Source organism: Patella vulgata, chromosome 7 (assembly GCF_932274485.2).
Source record: "Patella vulgata chromosome 7, xgPatVulg1.2, whole genome shotgun sequence".
NCBI classification, from domain to species: domain Eukaryota; kingdom Metazoa; phylum Mollusca; class Gastropoda; family Patellidae; genus Patella; species Patella vulgata.
This window is the reverse complement of record NC_065885.2, coordinates 43,407,411-43,428,301: the sequence shown is the minus strand read 5'-3', so window position 1 is coordinate 43,428,301 and position 20,891 is coordinate 43,407,411. Positions and strand designations below refer to the sequence as shown.

At 34.5% G+C, this 20,891-nt stretch overlaps 1 protein-coding gene across 1 annotated transcript in view; it reads right to left on the bottom strand.

The window, feature by feature from the left end:
• Nucleotides 1–3,319: 3,319 nt before the first annotated feature.
• Nucleotides 3,320–20,891, bottom strand: part of LOC126827965 (WASH complex subunit 4) — a 106,318-nt gene continuing 88,746 nt past the window's right edge. Inside the window, exons 8-9 of the mRNA XM_050557547.1 lie at nt 3,711–3,831; nt 3,320–3,445 (exon numbers count right to left, since the gene is read on the bottom strand). Coding sequence (XP_050413504.1) covers nt 3,320–3,445; nt 3,711–3,831 — 247 coding nt within the window. The remainder of the gene's footprint in view (nt 3,446–3,710; nt 3,832–20,891) is intronic.

The window sequence follows — 20,891 nt, the reverse complement described above, 5'->3', positions numbered from 1 at the left end:
CAACACGAGGACACATCATACTTGGCAACGGCATTAGCGAACAAAAGCACCAGATCAATCAACTGATTTCTATTGCTTTTACTTCTTAAATTAATGGTGATTGAGTAATAAAAATAAAACACCCAATGAAAAGTAATGTTATATTCGTTAATTATCGAATAAAAAACATACGTTTCAACAAAGGATTTTCCGGTATTTACGTAATAGGTCAGAGGTGAAAATTCACACTGCGTCAACGACTTTAGCATTATTCCAATTTTTTCACAGTGTCACTTACGGCTGATAATTTTATGATGTGGAGAGTGAAATGGAATCAAGATTTTTTATGATTTACTGCCAGGCATATTGTGGAATATGATAATGTCGAAGGAATCAACTATTTATATATTTTTTTTGACATTATGATGCAAAGAATACGTATACTCCAGCCGAGATCAAGCGTGTCGGATGCCATCTTGGACACGCTTCCAGAAGGCTATACCACAAAACTTATGGATAATAATTCTAGACTTTAGAAAGCTAAATTGAATCAAAACTTTTAGGATTTGATACAAGCTACATAGAGGAATATTACATTGTCGAAGATTTGAACTATATATTTTTATTTTCGACGCAATGAAGAAAAGAAGACAATTCCCGCCATAGAAATGTCAAATGCCGATAGCCATGAAGTGACCGTCATTTGGGGCGATATTTCTTTTTAAAAGTTATACTTATATTTACTGTGAACACTGCTGCCAACGTGAAGGACTATATTATTTGCGTTCTATTTTTAAAAAAAAAACAAGCCAACAGTGAGGCTGATGTCCCCAGCCGAAATTCCAAAATAAATAGATGACACATATTAATGAATCCCACATTTATTTTTTTCAAAAGTATCGAGCAATCAAACTATACACTAAGTTACATCACTCTCTATCAGATAGAATCAAGTTTATTTTGTCCCAAAGCATCGACCAATGAAATTAATGAGCTATGCTTAGCTTCTGCTTGAAATGTTAATCATTGAACTCAGTCAAGACATTCACCTAATGAACATCTACATCAAGTTTAAACATTCTACCTCAGTTAGCAGAGTTGTTATGTTCCAAAGTCTTGGCCAATCAAATTGCTTATCGCTCTGCTTACCCTGAGCAGAAAATGCTCTATATCGAACTTAGTCAAGGTATTGATGTAATGAAACTCTACACCAAGTTTGATTTTCATCACTCTCACTTAATTAGAATTAAAGTTATCGTGTCCTAAAGCATCAACCAATCAAATTGCTTATCTCTGCTTACAGTAAGCAGACAATTATGTTCATCATCAAACTCCATAAAGGCATTCACCTAATGAATGCCTACATTAAGTTTGAACATTCTACCTCAATTAGAAGCAGAGTCATTGTGTTCCAAAGTCTCGACCAATCAAATAGTTTATCGCTCTGCTTACCCTCAGCAGAAAATGTTTATTATCCAACTTAGTCAAGGTATTGATGTAATAAAGCTATACACCAAGTCCACTTAACACAGACTAGATCATTTCGGGACTAACATATGGTTTAATTTTATTTCAATAATTCGCCTGTGCGTAGGGGTCTTTAGCAGTGGGAGGAAACCGGAGGACCCAGAGAAAACCCACGAGGTTGGAAACTCAATTAGAATGAGAGTTATTGTGTTAAAAGTCTCGGACAATCAAATTGCTTATCGCTCTGCTTACCCTAAACAGAAAATGCTCATTATCGAACTTAGTCAAGGTATTGATGTAATGAAACTATACACCTAGTTTCATCACTCTCAATTAATTAGAACTCAAGTTATCGTGTCCCAAAGCATCAACCTATCAAATTGCTTATCTATGCTTACCTAAGCAGAAAATGCTCATCTTAGAACTCCATCAAGGCATTGACCTAATAAACACCTCCACCAAGTTTGAACATTCTAGCTCAATTGGAAGGAGAGTTATTGTATCCCAAAAGGTGTGACGGACGGATGGACGGACGGACAGACAGATTTTAATAGTCCCCTGCTTTCTTCGAAAGGCGGGAGACAATTATCTCGACTTTGTCAAGTAATCATGCAGCAAATAATTAAGTTTATAATAGATGGGTTGTATTTTTGACTGTGTAGGAAGTGTGACCCAGTTATTCTTTCAAAAAACATTGTGTTCGTTTGATTCCCCAAAGTAAAATAGTACCAGGTGTTTCCTGACTAACAATGACATGTATCTACATCGATTATCATGACATTTAGGTCATTTTAATGTGTAATAGCTTTATATCCACCACTATCGGTAATTGTACCTGTATTGGCCGATATATTTCGGTGTCAATATCTGATAACAGTAAAACCGATAGTAGCCATATCAGACCATCACTAATTAATAATATATATCCAAACAACTAGGGACATTATTGCCAATACACATTGCATCATCATTATTCACATCCTACAAAAGTATCTCATTAATATAGTAAAAATAATATTAACTTTTTCACTAAATTAAACAAAACATACCTTTTTATACATGTCCCATATTTGTTTGAATAATCTCTTATCAACAACTCTAAATATTTGAAAATGAAGAATATAGAGACCACAGACACCCACAAACTTATAACGTTGATCTATTTCATTATTTTCTCCTGAAAAATATAAACAACCAAAATATAATTTGATAGTTATAAGGAGATTGAGTGGTGGAACTAGAATCTGAAAAGTAATTTATTTAAGCATATATAGAATTGAGAACTGCAAGTTTTAAATATATTATATTTCATTTATTTTACAAGACTCCTTCATCCCAAAATTTCCAGATGCATTCGGTTTAAACCATAGTTTACCCCAAGTACGACATGAGTAAATACAATACTGATATAATGGATTTGAAAATAGGCCAAAGTTTATGTAAATTCATCTTTCCTGATGCATCTAACATCTAACAAAAACGTACCACAAAAAATGATTAAGATAGGTTGCCAGGCAACGAAACATACGCCCACAGTAGCGAAATCGTACGGGCAGTCAACAAGAGTTTCTGCCCCATGCTAACATTTAGTATACAAAACATTTACTTTCATGGATTTAGCTGTTCAAGTTATCAAAATTGATTGAAAATCAATATACTTGTTTGTCTCAAGACCTTAGACTATGTGTATCAATCTGAAGTCCATCGGATGATAACTTAAGCCTCTAGAGCTTCACAAGATTTTTCAAAGTGATCAAGGGCCTGACATTTCAATTTGGGCATATAAAAACTGCATTCGGAAATAATGTTTAATGTGAACTTATTACTGTACTCGGAGCCAGGTGTTAAGCTTGATAAAATACAAACATTTGGTTTACTCACCAATTCTTCCTTCTAATTCTATCAAAATATCACGAATATTGACAGCAAATTCTTCAGCTAATAGTGGGTTTTTAGTACAATTAACATTGTTATTATCAAACTGCTGTTCAACACAATTCTATAAAACAAAAAGATTATCAAAGCTTATCAATGAATTATATTGATGAAATATAGTTAGTATCTACACAAAACTATATCAACTCAATACATAAAGTTAGATGGAACTATAAATCATTACCACATTTGAATTAAACATCACATGCCAAGATGGCTGGATTTAATGCCATCAACCTGCATCAAAGGGATTAAAATGTCTGACAGAAGAAGAATTGTACTCCATAGAATTGTGCCCTGTATATTTCCATGAAACAATTTATATATACCTGATAAATCATTCCATCTAATAATTTTCCTTCAAGTGACATTAATAATTTCTCAAAAGGACGTAATTTTTCTTCAGCAACACTAAACTTTCCTGGATCATGTCGTACCGATTTCACCATTCTATATAAATTTTTGAAAATAAACTATTTAAAGATGTAGCCTACCATAATATATATGTTTACAGTCAATCTGTGTAATCAGTCATTTCGCGTAATGACTAAACGAATCAGTCATTTCGCGAAGAGCCTGTGAGCACCAGGCAATACGTGTAATGACTGAAGATTCCAGACATTACACTAAATGACTAAAATTCCTACCCTTTTTTTTACACATAATGCTTGATTGCAGATTTTGCAAATCAGGCAATATGTGTAGGCTTAACACATAAAATGACAACCCAAACTTTTAAGAAAACATTTAATATTGGTTTTTAGTTTTTATTTCGCTTCAGGGCATTAGGTCTGTAGAATGGTAGTTTTTATTGAAATTTAATGAACTTATAAGTTTAAATTTTTAGTTTAATGGAAGGCCCCATTGCCCTTTTAATAGATGAATGATATGATTTCAATCTGGAGGAATCACTCACACACTGATTTAATTAACCAGCCTTTGTAGGGTCTTTGTTCTAAAGGTGTTTGTATTTAAGTGAAATCATGTTAAGAGCCATTCCACGAGAAGGTTCGAAGGTGGGGGTCGGCCGATTGAGTTCATATTTACAGGGTTTGGTTGACCCATTGAGCCTAATCCACAGCCAAAATCGCCGATTTTAGAAATCAACTGTTTCTGAGATACAGCCTCATTACGTTTTTCGGCTAATTTTCTTCATTTTCCGGTCAAATTTTGACCATTTTTGTAGCATTGCTATAGCCGTTAATCGACCAATGGCGAACTAAGTTTTGGTTGGTGATTATAGTCCGGGTCTCACCCTACCATAGTATAATAGTCATCCAGTGCAACCTCTCTTTCCGTAGGTGTCATGACACTATACAAATCACGTGTCTGCAGACACCTGAATTATACCCTTTATTCAAATTGCGATAACTCCACTGGAGCAGGGTTTACGATAAAAATGGAAATTGTTTTATTTGCAGCTTGACCTGTTCTAACAACATAAAAAATAAAATCGTTGTCAACTAACCTACAACAGTATGAAAATTTGTGTCGAAAGTTGCGAAATTCGTCACTTTTCGCGTCGAATTTCCGCTTTTTAAGTGTTGGGATTTCGTCCGTACATTCCGGACATGCCCTACGCTATTTCATCAATCTAGTCTTGAACAGAAGTCATTGCTTCTCTTTTGTTGGACTAATTATCAATCCAATAAGAGTGAGTATCAACCTTATCTACGTGATTACCTCAGTTGTTTCTCCATTGCCGGACAATTTAATCTCATTAATATCAACCGACAGCCCGTAGAAACTAATCCTTGATGTCACATATTATCCTAATAGTATATAACATCCTATTAAACCTTTAACTTATTTTCTGTAATGAAACTACTTCTTTTAAGACACCATATATAAATTCCCATCAACAGTGGCACTTTCCCGCGATCTCGATTATCGCACGAAAATCGCTTACCATATAAGGCAGTGCTTACTACGAAACTACTGTCTGTGTTATATGTTAATGGTTTCGTACGCCATATGCTAAAGTTCTGTATGCCTTTTAGAAGCGATTTAACTATCAATGTAATTTTAAAATACCATTTTACGAAAATGATTTGACATCACCACAAGTAATTCTCATTTCGGACATCTTTCTTTCATTTGCTGCCGTATAAACAAAGACTCGTAATTTTGGAGGAATATTACTGCCTTGAATTTGATTGAAGCAGGCACGGATCGGCAAATTTCATTCTATCGTATTACGAAAGCACGTAATTTTGTAGGAATATTACTGACATAAATTTGAATACCATACGGGAATTAAATAATGAATAAGCGGTTGCCATGCAAGATACGCCCACATTTTTGAAGAGATGGACAGAAAACAAGCAAAATAAAAAGCGATTTTTTGTACAATCAGGGGCCATCATCCAGTATTTTACAGTCTGACATGCGACAATATCAAAAGGAACCAAGATCTTTGGGATATAAAAGTATATATAAAAGTTTCATCAAGTTGAATAAAAATTGTGACATCAAGGGGGACTACAAGCTAAAAAACCGTGATTTTTCGTATATTCAGGGGTCATAACTCAGGAAGTTACGGTGTGATATGAGCGAATATCGAACGGAACCGAGATCTTTGCAAAATAAACATACATTTTAAGTTTGATCAAAATCGGATAAAAAATTATGTTCTCTAGAGTGTCCACACTCTTGGAATTACATATTTTTTACACTATTTGCGTATGAGGAGCAGTTTCGGTCCGATTTTCATGAAATTCAAACTTAGTCATCATTAAGGCGTAACGGTGATATATTGAAACGGTTTTTATAATCGGATAAAAATTATGACATCTAGAAGAACTTCAAGCTAAAAACGCGATTTTTCGTAAAATCGGGGACCATATTCCACGAAGTTACGGTGAGATATGCGCGAATATCGACAGGGACCGAGATCTTTGGGATCTAAACATATATTTCAAATCTCATCAAAATACTAATTTAGTCCACAGTACTAAGAAACCACAGGTTCTGTGTCCGATCGTGCACACTTTTTACATGGAACTGTTCTTTGATGTTGACAGGCACACACAGTTAGCTCTGCTCTTTGATGTTGAGAGGCGAGCTGTTTCTCGTGCTCGAATGGATTAGCTGATAAAGTTGGTTGGAAATGTTACAGTTTATTTCAATAAGTACAACAAAAAGGACAATTTTGTAATGTGCGTGAATACTGTGGTATATTCAATTTTGATCTTATTGCAATGGATAAATGTGTGGTTCACTTTTCGAGCATCTCATTTAAATAAAGCTTATACATAATATGTATATATTATATTATATTCATTTCATTTTTTTTCTCATAGGAAAATTCGGTTAGTATCTGAAACGAAAAAACTGTCCAAGTCATTATATTATGTTGTAATCATGTTGTAAGAAATGAACTAGACAAGATAAAGAGTATAAGCAATACCATTATTTGTTGTCACATATTGATGTTTATATGCGTTCATGATTAAATGTTTTAATTAAATCGTAATTGTGTGCTTTATTTTTCATCGAATTGGCAATTGGTATTAGCCAAGACATTTGCTGCTACTGCTACACGCATATTGGCTCCAATAATGATAGTTTGTGGAATTTTATGGGGTTTTAAAAGAAACATAGTCAATGGGTGGAATTTAAGACTGGGCAGGGCGAAGACAGGGAAGCGTTATCAAGTTGTTATTCAAATTATTCAAAGAAATATAAGGCCAAGAAATACGCAATGACATTGAAAAAGAGAAATGCTTGTGCTACTATGCCGACATTATAACGGCGTACATGGACTAATGCTAAATCATAGGACTATGATATTTTGCTATAGCATATTTCCAAAAAAAAAAAAAAAAATCTTTGTGGAAAATTTAAAGTCTTTTCTAATAATATTAACAAATTATTTTTTGTTTGGATGTTTTTTTTGGGGGATTTGTTTTTTAATTATTAAAAGGAATTTCCAATTCACATAGTAGAAATTTACATTTCTAATTATAATCACCAAACTGACACCAGAGCATGAACTATACGCTTCGCTGATCACCAACTTGTAGTTGTAACAACGTTGACCTAGATGTTATATAACTGCTGCCAGACTTTATTAGGGGCAATAAATGGACACACAATTTCATTGTAACTGTATAATGTGTATTATAAACCAAAGGTAAATTTATAGATTTCAGAATAGAACAATAAAATTCCAAATACATTCACTGTCTTGTTATATGATGACTTTTTGGTTTAATAAAATTTAAAATTCGTCATGACTCTAAGTTAATAACGATGTGTTGTGTATCCTATTTAAAAACTGTAATTTGTCAGCGACACAAACGCCTCAATGGATTATGTACATAAGCTATAGGTATTTTAATTACATCAAAGGTGTATTAGAAATTACTGTTGATCTGAAATAGTTTCTTTTTAAAAAATTCATAACGTGGAACTCAATAGAATAATAAATAGCCAGAAATATTGAAAATGAAGCTATATAGGTTTAAAACTATGACTTTAAAATATAGTGAATATGTCGAAATGGGTAACTGCAACAATAAATTATTATTGCCTAATTATATAAATATATTCCTATAAAGGTAGTGGCCTAATTCTTTCACACAATTTTACATGTCGATGTGAATAGAATACATAACCACTGAGAAGTAGTAAAGGTGAGATTTGTACGTTTACAGTATAGTTTTCTCCCGTTTTAGTAAATTTCTACAAATATCGGTAAAATTCTAATTATCGCAACAAATCTAATACGAAGAGGCTAAAATCTGTAGGTACGGTGTGTTAATTAACAGGGGTGAGAAATTGACTGAAAGGTGATATAATTATCGCTAGGGGTGAAAATCTCGGCGACGGTGTGTTTTCTGTACCGGTGTGTTAATTAACGAACGGGTTAAAAACGACTGACACGGTGTGTATTCTTTGTTTGGTGAGTTTTCTCGAAAGCATGTTATAACTGCAGCAAAGGTGATTTATCAAGGACAAGCAAGCTTTATCTGACGCGTAGGTGTTAAATCTAATTTACCGTGCGATTTTTTGTTCGACCGTGTTTTACGCAGATCGGTCTTTGTTAAGTGTAGGTCTTTATACATGGATTTATACGTGGGATAGGTATGTATATCCTTTCTTATACGTATTTCATTTCTTGATGAATACTATGTGTTTTGTACTTCGTACCATAGTCGGACTGCAGTTATTTATATATTTGATCTTTTTTGTGGGTTTAATTTGTTTACAAATTGTCGTGCGTACCACTATATAAATGCTCGTATCTTAAAATTGATCACACGCTGTACCGTTATTTCCCGATATCATAACCAACCCCAATTTGATTATCCGATATATTCTAATCACCATTGTTATCAGATTAACCAATCTGTTTTTGAAGCAGCCATTATATTGTAATCATATTTTCTTACAAAACAGCTTTTCGCAGATTTACATGACGTCTTCCCGATATATTCGCATTAGGGTATGTTTGGTTCCCTTCTTTCAACAGCTTAGATGACCCTTCTTGAACAATTAGTCAAACGTAAAGAAATCTAACTCTCGGTCCCGCATCCGTTGCACGGACTAGTCACGGCTCCATGTGTCGCCTAGCTTGTTCTATTCTAAAAGCATGCAATCGCCTTTGGTGTCTTTTTTTTTTATTTCGGTCGCTTTATTTTAAACGATTTTCATAATAAGCCGTAGTAATTTTTTATTTTTTTTTACTGCCAATTCTGCTTAATTGTGTGCGCTTCGAAATCTAAAAACTTGACGTAAAACAAATCATGGATACGGGTTTAGAATCGGGTTATAGCATGATCTACATGTATTTGTTAAAGGCCTGTTAATACAGTATGAACAATATTGAATATTAAATATGTGTCCGTATATACCAAAACTAAATCACATAAAATGGATGAATAATACAACGTAGATTTGAAACAGAAAGTCTTCAAGTATATGCGTAAATATGTTTCCCTTTTGTCTAAATCCCATTTATAACTGTTTGATCTCCTTTTGCAGAGCAAAGACTTGTTATTTTGAATGATACCGAGAAGTCACTTAAAGCTGTTACAATCAGAGAAAATATTATAAACATAAAGGGGGCATGGGGCATTAACAATGTGATAACTCATAAAAAAAAATAATGATGCACACCAAAGTTTTTGCATAAAGAGATGGTTTGTCATGTATATTTCAGTAAATTTCACTATATTTGTTATGTATTCTATTCACATCGACATGTAAAATTGCGTGAAAGAATTAGGCCACTACCTTTATAGGAATATATTTATATAATTAGGCAATAATAATTTATTTGCTGCAGTTACCCATTTCGACATATTCACTATGTTTTAAACCTATATAGCTTCATTTTCAATATTTCTGGCTATTTATTATTCTATATTGAGTTCCACGTTATGAATTTTTTAAAAAGAAACTATTTCAGATCAACAGTAATTTCTAATACACCTTTGATGTAATTAAAATATCTATAGCTTACGTACATAATCCCTTGAGGCGTTTGTGTCGCTGACAGATTAGTTTTTAAATAGGATACACAACACATCGTTATTAACTTACAGAGTCATGACGAATTTTAAATTTTATTAAACCAAAGTCATCATATAACAAGACAGTGAATGTATTTGGAATATTATTGTTCTGTTCTGAAATCTATAAATTTACCTTTGGTTTATAATACACATTATACAGTTACAATGGAATTGTGTGTCCATTTATTGCCCCTGGCAGCAGTTATATAACATCTAGGTCAATGTTGTTACAAGTTGGTGATCAGCGAAGCGTATAGTTCATGCTCTGGTGTCAATTTGGTGATTATAATTAGAAATGTAAATTTCTACTATGTGAATTGGAAATTCCTTTAAATAATTTAACAAATCCAAAAAGAAGAACAACCAAACAAAAAATAATCTGTTAATATTATTAGAAAAGACTTTAAATTTTCCACAAAGATTTTTTTTTTTTTTTTTTTTTTTTGGAAATATGCAATAGCAAAATATCATAGTTCTATGATTTAGCATTAGTCCACGTACGCCGTGATAATGTCGGCATAGTAGCACAAGCATTTTCTTCTTTTCAATGTCATCGCGTATTTCTTGGCCTTATGTCTTTGAATAATTTGAATAACAACATGATAATGTTTCCCCGTCTTCGCCCTGCCCAGTCTTAAATTCCACCCATTGATTATGTTTCTTTTAAAACCCCATAAAATTCCACAAACTATCATTATTGGAGCAAATATGCGTGTAGCAGCGAATGTCTTGGCTAATAAAAATTGCCAATTCGATGAAAAATAAAGGACACAATTCATACGTTACGATTTAATTAAAACATTTAATTATGAACGCATATAAACATCAATAGTAAGTAAGTAAATTTTATTGCATAAAAACGCCCACGAGGAGCAGCATACAATTACAAAAATTACATAAATACAATACAACAAATATACATGTAACAAATAAACGAACATTAATACAATTGCAACAAATATACATGTAGCAAATAACGAACGTATTATATGTATATAAAGCTAGAAATCAATTAAAATATGTGACAACAAATAATGGTATTGCTTATACTCTTTATCTTGTCTAGTTCATTTCTTTGTTTGAACATTTCTCTGATTACAACATAATATAATGACTTGGACAGTTTTTTTCGTTTCAGATACTAACCAAAATTTCCTAGGAGAAAAAAAATGAAATGAATATAATATATACATATTATGTTAATAGAATAAGCTTTATTTAAATGAGATGCTCGAAAAGTGAACCACACATTTATCCATTGCAATAAGATCAAAATTGAATATACCACAGTATTCACCCACATTACAAAATTGTCCTTTTTGTTGTACTTATTGAAATAAACTGTAACAATTCCAACCAACTTTATCATCTGATCCATTCGAGCACGAGCACGAGAAACAACTCGCCGCTCAACATCAAAGAGCAGAGCTAACTGTGTGTGCCTGTCAACATCAAAGAACAGTTCCGTGTGAAAAGTGTGCACGAACCGACACAGGACCTGTGGTTTCTTAATACTGTGGAGTAAATTAATAAAGCTATTTCATACAATGGAAAACAAGCGGCTATATGAACAAGCGTCTCAATATTAGGTCATATATCAGTATTATTCTTTCAAAGACGAGCTTGTTATACACAGAGTTCGATCGAATCTGAATAATGTTCGACAATGGGCAATATTACCGTGGGCGGAAGCGGGCGCATGTCTCTATTTTCATCAGTGTACTTTGATATGTGAGTTATCATTTGTTATATATAGTGAGGAAATTACTTTTCTCGGTAGTCCTATCTATGACCCAGGCAAGAAACTATACATTAAAATATTAATACACCAACGCGTAGTAAATATAGCAGTGACGAAAACTTATAGATTTTCATTAATTGTGCAATTTTACATTTATAAACTTGCTTTCGAAACAAGATTCGTTAATCTGATAACAATGGCGATTAGAATATATCGGATAATCAAATTGGGGTTGGTTATGATATCGGGAAATAACGGTACAGCGTGTGATCAATTTTAAGATACGAGCATTTATATAGTGGTACGCACGACAATTTGTAAACAAATTAAACCCACAAAAAAGATCAAATATATAAATAACTGCAGTCCGACTATGGTACGAAGTACAAAACACATAGTATTCATCAAGAAATGAAATACGTATAAGAAAGGATATACGTACCTATCCCACGTATAAATCCATGTATAAAGACCTACATTTAACAAAGACCGAACTGCGTAAAACACGGTCGAACAAAAAATCGCACGGTAAATTAGATTTAACACCTACGCGTCAGATAAAGCCTGCTGGTCCTTGATAAATCACCTTTGCTGCAGTTATAACACGCTTTCGAGAAAACTCACCAAACAAAGAATACACACCGTGTCAGTCGTTTTTAACCCGTTCGTTAATTAACACACCGGTACAGAAAACACACCGTCGCCGAGATTTTCACCCCTAGCGATAATTATATCACCTTTCAGTCAATTTCTCACCCCTGTTAATTAACACACCGTACCTACAAATTTTAGCCTCTTCGTAGTAGATTTGTTGCGATAATTAGAATTTTACCGATATTTGTAGAAATTTACTAAAACGCGAGAAAACTATACTGTGTAAACGTACAAATCTCACCTTTACTACTTCTCAGAGTGAAATTTACTGAAATATACATGACAAACCATCTCTTTATGCAAAAACTTTGGTGTGCATCATTATTTTTTTTATGAGTTATCACATTGTTAATGCCCCAGGCCCCCTTTATGTTTATAATATTTTCTCTGATTGTAACAGCTTTAAGTGATTTCTCGGTATCATTCAAAATAACAAGTCTTTGCTCTGCAAAAGGAGATCAAACAGTTATAAATGGGATTTAGACAAAAGGGAAACATATTTACGCATATACTTGAAGACTTTCTGTTTCAAATCTACGTTGTATTATTCATCTGTTTTATGTGATTTATTTTTGGTAAATACGGACACATATTTAATATTCCATATTGTTCATACTGGATTAACAGGCCTTTAATAAATACATGTAGATCATGCTATAACCCTATTCTAAACCTGTATTTATGATTTATTTTACGTCAAGTTTTTAGATTTCGTGGCGCACACAATTAAGCAGAATTGGCAGTAAAAAAAAAATAAAAAATTACTACAGCTTATTATGAAAATCGTTTCAAATAAAGCGACCGAAATAAAAAAAAAAGACACTTAAGTGATTTCCAAAGGCGATTGCATGCTTTTAGAATGGAATAAGCTAGGCGACACATGGAGCCGTGCCTAATTGTCCAAGAAGGGTCATCTAAGCTGTTGAAAGAAGGGAAACAAACATACCCTAATCAGCGAAAAGCTGTTTTGTATGAAAATATGATTACAATATAATGGCTGATTCGAAAACAGATTGGTTAATCTGATAACAATGGCGATTAGAATATATCGGATAATCAAATTGGGGTTGGTTATGATATCGGGAAATGACGGTACTGCGTGTGATCAATTTTAAGATACGAGCATTTATAGTTCAGTGGTACGCACGATAATTTGTAAACAAATTAAACCCACAAAAAAGATCAAATATATAAATAACTGCAGTTTGACATTGTGGACATTGTATAAATATATGACATGCGCATGTAATGTACACGTGTGAAATGGCTTTATTCAATATCCGCTTCCACCGAAATGAATTGGGCGACATTTAAAGTAGGTGTATATTGTCACAGCGGAGATTTGTCGCCGATTAACACAGACAAACTAAGAATATAGTCCCAATCTTTTGGCGCGTTTCTGACCACGTGACTTACCGTTAAGCGCCCCGTGGAGTGGATCGAGTGCTCTATGAATGATTGATTTAGATTAACTGAAGCTGCAAGCTCATCGTATGACGTATATAATTTAAAGTTTGGATTTTATAGCAGCCAATAATTGATGGATTACATCTAAGTCATAGACGAAGATGTAATGATACGTTGTAAAACCAGCGGCTGCCAGGCAGGATACGCCCACATTTTCGAGAGATGGATAGAGAACAAGCTAACAAGAAAGTGATTTTTCCTACAATCAAGGGCCATAATTCAGGAAATTACATTTCGATATACGCATATATCGAAAGGAACTGAGATCTTTGTGTTATAAACTTACATTTCAAGTTTCAACAAAATCGGATAAAAATTGTGACCTCTATAGGGTCCACAACCTTGATATACCATATTTTTACGCTATTTGAGAACGAACGGCGGCCATTTTGTCTGTCAATTTTGGGGCGATTTTCACAAAATTCAAACTCAACTGTCCTTAGGGTGGAACGGTAATATAATAATACGGTTTTTTAAATCGGATAAAAATTATGACCTCTAATGGGTCCACAAGCTAAAAACATGATTTTTCGTACAATCAGGGGCCATAATTCAGGAAGTTACGGTCCGATATGGAAAGGAACCGAGATCTTTGGGTTATAAACTTATATTTCAAGTTTCAACAAAATCGGATAAAAATTGTGACCTCTATAGGGTCCACAACCTTGATATACCATATTTTTACGCTATTTGAGAATGAACGGCGGCCATTTTGTTTGTCAATTTTGGGCCGATTTTCATGAAATTCAAACTCAGTCGTCCTTAGGGTGTAACGGTGATATAATAATACGTTTTTTTAAATCGGATAAAAATTATGACCTCTATAGGGTCCACAAGCTAAAAACACGATTTTTCGTACAATCAGGGGCCATAATTCAGGAAATTACGGTCCGATATGCATGAATATCGAAAGAAACCGAGATCTTTGGGTTATAGACTTACATTTCAAGTTTCAACAAAAGCGGATAAAAATTGTGACCTCTATAAGGTCCACAACCTTGATATACCATTTTCTTACGCTATTTGAGAACGAACGGCGGCCATTTTGTCTGTCAATTTTGGGCCGATATTCGAATTCAGTCGTCCCTAGGGTGTAACGGTTATAATAATAATACGTTTTTTTAAATCGGATAAAAATTATGACTTCTATAGGGTCCACAAGCTAAAAACGTGATTTTTCGTACAATCAGGGGTCATAATTCAGGAAGTTACGGTCCGATATGCACGAATATCGAAAGGAACCGAGATCTTTGGGTTATAAACTTACATTTCAAGTTTCAACAATATCGGATAAAAATTGTGACCCCTATAGGGTCCACAACCTTGATATACCATATTTTTACGCTATTTGGGAACGAACGGCGGCCATTTTGTCTGTCAATTTAGGGCCAATTTTCACAATATTCGAACTCAGTCATCCTTAGGGTGATATAATAGAATGGTATTTTAAATCGGATAAAAATTATGACTTCTATAGGGTCTACAAGCTAAAAACGTGATTTTTCGTACAATCAGGGGCCATAATTCAGGAAGTTACTGTCCGATATGCGCAAATATCGAAAGGAACTGAGATCTTTGGGTTATAAACTTACATTTCAAGTTTCAACAAAATCGGATAAAAATTGTGACCTCTATAGGGTCCAAAAGCTAAAAACCTGATTTTTCGTACAAACAGGGGCCATAATCCATGAAGTTTCGATCCAATACATGCCAATATTGAAAGCAGCCGAGATCTTTTGGGGATAAACCTATATTTCAAGTTTCGTCGAAATCGGATAAGAATTGTGACCTGTAGAGAGTCCACAAACAATTGTGGACGGACGAACAGATGTCCGGACGGACAGGGGCAACGGCATAATACGTCCACATGAAAATGTGGGCGTATAAAAATTGTAAGTTGTTCATTGTTGCATACTTTTTGGCCGACGTTATATGCATGTACAGTGCGTTAGAAAAAAATCCTAATCGATACAGAATGCCGGTAAATGTTTTCCCGAGATTACCGAACTCATTTTGTTGTTATTCAAACCGGCCTGTACATTATACATGTACACATTTTCACGGCAGCATTACTATATTACAACTCCTTCAATATAAACATTTCGTTAAAATCTGAACTATGCATGTGAAATTGGATGTTCGGCAACAGAATTGAATACCTGGCATAATTGGACACCTCGACTAATTTTAATCACAACTCGGGAAATTGAACGGTCCAACTAATTATTGAACAGTCGTGAAAATTAAGCGGGACGCTTATAATTACACACGTGTCGACAAACTAAACACTAGTTAATTAACGCTTGGTAATCAAAATTGCACGTTGAGATTTAAGTTGTGAAGGACAAATTGAATGCTATTAGGCCCAATTCAATGATATTTATGAATAATTCTACATAGATTAGATAATAACGCTATTTACCCGAGATTCCACGGTACCAGTCGTATAGTGTTATCTCTGAACTGAAGCTGTTGTGGTCCTGACTGGTCATGGTTCATGGTAAACCTCGACACCCTCAAAGTCAAGGGTCTGTGGAAATGGCAAATGGTGACATATACGAGTTTTGCTTGGATGGGAGATAATAACACAAATGATTGGTCTGTGGGCATAAAATTTGTACAATTCCAGAAAAATTCCAGTCTGCATTCTGGAATCAAACGATCACTTTTATGCCGCTATGTTTAGATATAAAGCTAAAGTTGAATTAACATCATCATCTTTTGTAAGACCGATGCAAAGTGAGGAAGATTTATTGTTCACATTTTCCAGTCTGCAAGACCCAACAACCAAACTTGACTCGGTGCAAACTACCAGTCTGGAACCGTCACAAACTACCAGTCAGGAACCGTCACACACTATCAGTCAGGATCCGACACTAACTACCAGTCAGGAACCGACACAAACTACCAGTCTGGATTTTGACTTTGAACCTCCAGCTAGCCCAATTGAACAGGGGAATAGTCCCTTCGATTTACAAAATGCCTGCTTGCAAAACATCCTATGTGAATAAAATTGTGCCAGCTGTGCTCAGATGATACAAGCTCAGCCTATGGTCAAGAGGAGTCGATTGGAACTAGCCACTGGGCAGGTGGGAGACAACGTAGCTGTACCTATCCCTTTAGTGGATAGGGGTCGTGGTGATCCACGTAATATTCTGGGAATAATCATCGACCGTGATAAGAATAACAGGGTTTCTAAAAGGGAAGTTTTCACGCAATCAGTTTGATTTGTGTCCCCAACAATTACTTACTGAATCTGATGCACTTCGTCAGGCTGTACATAAAGAATCCAGCTGCGGTGGACAGGGGTATGTCCGGTGCAATTGTGCGGGTTCCAAGAGATGTGGGACGAATAGATGCAAATGCTTCAAAATCAAAATCAAATGCTCCAGCCGTTGTCATAGCAGCCTGTTATGCAAAAACAAGTGACTTGAGTGATGAACCAGTCAGGATTTTAAAGTGATTTGACAGTAAGACTTTTGTGATGAAATTAATATTTCGTTTCAACGAATTAATATTTCGTTTCAACGAATTAATATTTCGTTTAAAAGAGTTAATATTTTGTTTAAAAGAATTAATATTTCGTTATAATTAATATTCTGCAATGTATGATTTAACGTTGGAAGTGAAGTCAATAAATGTTTTACAGTGAATTTTTGTGGTTTGACAGTACTTCAGTCATTTCGCGTAATATCTGCCCATGATTTTCAGTCATTGCACATATTGCCTGGCGCACACAGGCATTTCACGTAATGACTGATTCATTTAGTCATTACATGAAATGACTGATTACACAAATTGACTGTAACATATAATATACTATTTTAAATAATAACAATAATAAATAACTAGATCTGCCAGGCAGCTATGAAAGCTTTCATATTCATCGCCACATGTCATGGATTATATCTGGAATCTTAAAAAGAAAAAAGAAACTATTAAAATCGGTCAAAAACTGGCTGAATTATAACGACAAACATTTCACACGGGCAAAAAAATAATCTGAAAAATAAAGGAAGATAACTGAAACTTATATGGAGGCAGAACACCATTTATTTCCCCACTGACTTCAATGTTAATTCTGGCCTCTTTGACCGGCTCCAACTTTTCCCAAAATTTTCGTTTGGCTGAATGCTCTTCACTACAGACAGAGAAAAAATGGTCATGTCTTTGCACCAAAATTTATGTGAGGTTGACCATCAAAATTTTGAGATACACAAACCTAAAGAAGCATACTAAAAACTTGTAACTATTCATCGTAAATATGACCATAACCAACCTGATAACCCTGTTATCCTTCCGCCTCTAAATAATGAATAATTACCAAAACCTGGCAGAAAATGTAAATTCAAATCCTCCTCGTCCATTCTATACAAAGAATCACCAAAAAAGGGCATGCAAAGGGACAGAGAGAGAATTGCTATAAATTGACTAACTACAATTTGTGGGTACTGAGATCGTGAAATTTAATGGTGGTTTGCCTCCTATATGGTTTTATAAGTTCATATATCATTAAAATTCTTTTTCTTCATAGCTTTACATTTATTTTTGAAACATTATTATAATACAGAATCAAAAAAAAAATAATTATTGCAGAAATTGTGACTCTTTAAAGTTATGTATACCAGGTTGCAGCTCAGGTCCATGGGCCTTTTGTTCTAGAATTTAAGATTCTTTCTTGATTTTGTCAAAATGTGAGTTCTGCAAAAAGATTTAAAGAGTTTCAAACAAGTCACATCAAAAATATTCAAAATAATGGAATATTTTTCAAAAATTCTTTTAACCTTTTCTACAAAATGGTCCATTTTTTACACTTTGTATGTCTGAAAATGCCAATATTTGCCTATTTCTGCGATGAAAGGCATTTATTTCTAGAAACCTTGGCCATAATACAGGAATACAAACTGCAAATTGGTTGCATTGAAGGTAACTGTAAGGAACTATAATGAAACTTGTAAGCCCACCCCCTAAAAATGTCACGGTGGTAACAAATCCAACTTGTGTCCACATAAGTGGACAAGCTATTGAAGGAATATGGCTAATAGCCATGTTCTTCCATCCCTGGCTTATATACATACATATAAACACTGGTACTTGTAAGAACTATGAATTATTTATCAAAATATGGATTGATCAATGTAAAACAAATGCTGTATGTAAGTGATAACCAACCACTCTAATAAAAGGGTCACAAAGCACTAACTTTTTTAATAGCCATGTTCTTCCATCCCTGGCTTATATACATACATATAAACACTGGTACTTGTAAGAACTATGAATTATTTATCAAAATATGGATTGATCAATGTAAAACAAATGCTGTATGTAAGTGATAACCAACCACTCTAATAAAAGGGTCACAAAGCACTAACTTTTTTAAACAAGAGTATCGCTAACACTGCAATATACGTCCATATTCCTGCCTTGATTGATATGGTACTTTTTAAAATGAAGAGAATGAGGCAAAGAAGGCTAAGCGTTAGGTTTGTTTTGCCAGATTTACGGACAAATTATTAACAAAAAAGTGGGTGTGACCAGAGGCGTTACCGTGAAATATATATTGGAGGGTCCGCAAATGAATATATATAAAATGTTAACAATCTGTGACGCCGGAGGCACGAGGCTCTGCAGAAGCCGATGTAGCGCGATAGGGAGAGTGTGGGAGGGTCACCCCCATAAAAGGCCACCCCCATAAAAATGTTTTAAAGTTTCAGTCTTCTGTAAACACTGTTTTGGCATATTTAACAGGGTTAAACTAAAACATCACACCAATACAATGTTTATCATGTTTAAGTCCGGGGGTGCCGTATTCATATTTTTTTCATGACTTTTACATACTGAATGTTAAGCTTGAGTTCTGAACAACACGACAAATAGACTTTTTATGAGGAGGATCCAAATGAAACAAAACTTGATCACATAACTTTAGTTTATGAGGATGCATATTTGACAATCCCCTTGTTAACTACAATACTATATACATATACACATTGACATTTACAAGAAAGTTGTATAGACATTTAAAGTATTTAGTACATTTTGTGTATTATAAATGGATTTCAAAAAGTAAACATAAATGTTTGTGTTTTAATTTGTACATTGTCTTATACAGATAGAATCTTAACTAATCCTAATAATTGTAGTATATAAATAGGAGTTAGGGCCTACTATGTAAATTTTTTTTTTTTTTTTGGGGGGGGGGTCCAAGTATATTCAGACCCCCCCCCCCCCGGACCCTCCCATGTGTGTGACACTGCCCCAGGAAGTCAGGGCATGCACCAAAATATATAGTTGCTGTCTTTATGGTATAAGGAATAAATATGGAAAGTTCCAAAATGATTCATTCAGAATTGCAGCCTGTAGACGATAAATACAAAAATTGGGTGTGGCTCTGCCATTGGGGGGGCGGATATGGAACAAAATAAATAGGTACCACCCTGTTATTGAAATGACTGATATGCTGAATTTGAACAAAATCTGTTAATTATTGCAACCTTTAGAGTATTTACCTGTGGGTCGAGACATGCACCAAAATAAATAGTTGCTATCCTTACAGTATAAGGAATAAATATGCCAAGTTCCAAGATGATCCATTTAGAATTCCAGTCTGTAGACAAAAAACCACAAAAATTGGGTGTGGCTCTGCCCCTGGGGGTTGGACATGGACCAATATATATAGGTATAGGTACAACCCTATGCTGGATCATTCCGAATTGGATCCAAATCTGTTAATAATTGCAACCTGTATATCATTTAAAGACAAAACATCAACAAAGGGCGGGGCGTGCACCAACATCAATAGTTGCCGTCCTTAGGGTATAAGGAATAAGTATACCAAGTTTCAAGATAATGCATTCAGAATTGTGGCCTTCGGGCGATAAAGGGAAGAATTTGACGTGGCTCTGCCCCTGGGGGTCGGGGCATTCACCAAAATCAACTGTTGGCGCCCTTAGGGTATAAGGAATACATATGCCAAGTACCAAGTTGATCCATTCAGAATTGCGGTCTGTAAACAATAAACACAAAAATTGGGCGTGGCCCTGAAGCTGGGGGTCGGGACATGCAATTGTCTTCCTTATGCTATAAGGAATACATATCCCAAGTTCAAAGACGATCCATTAAGAATT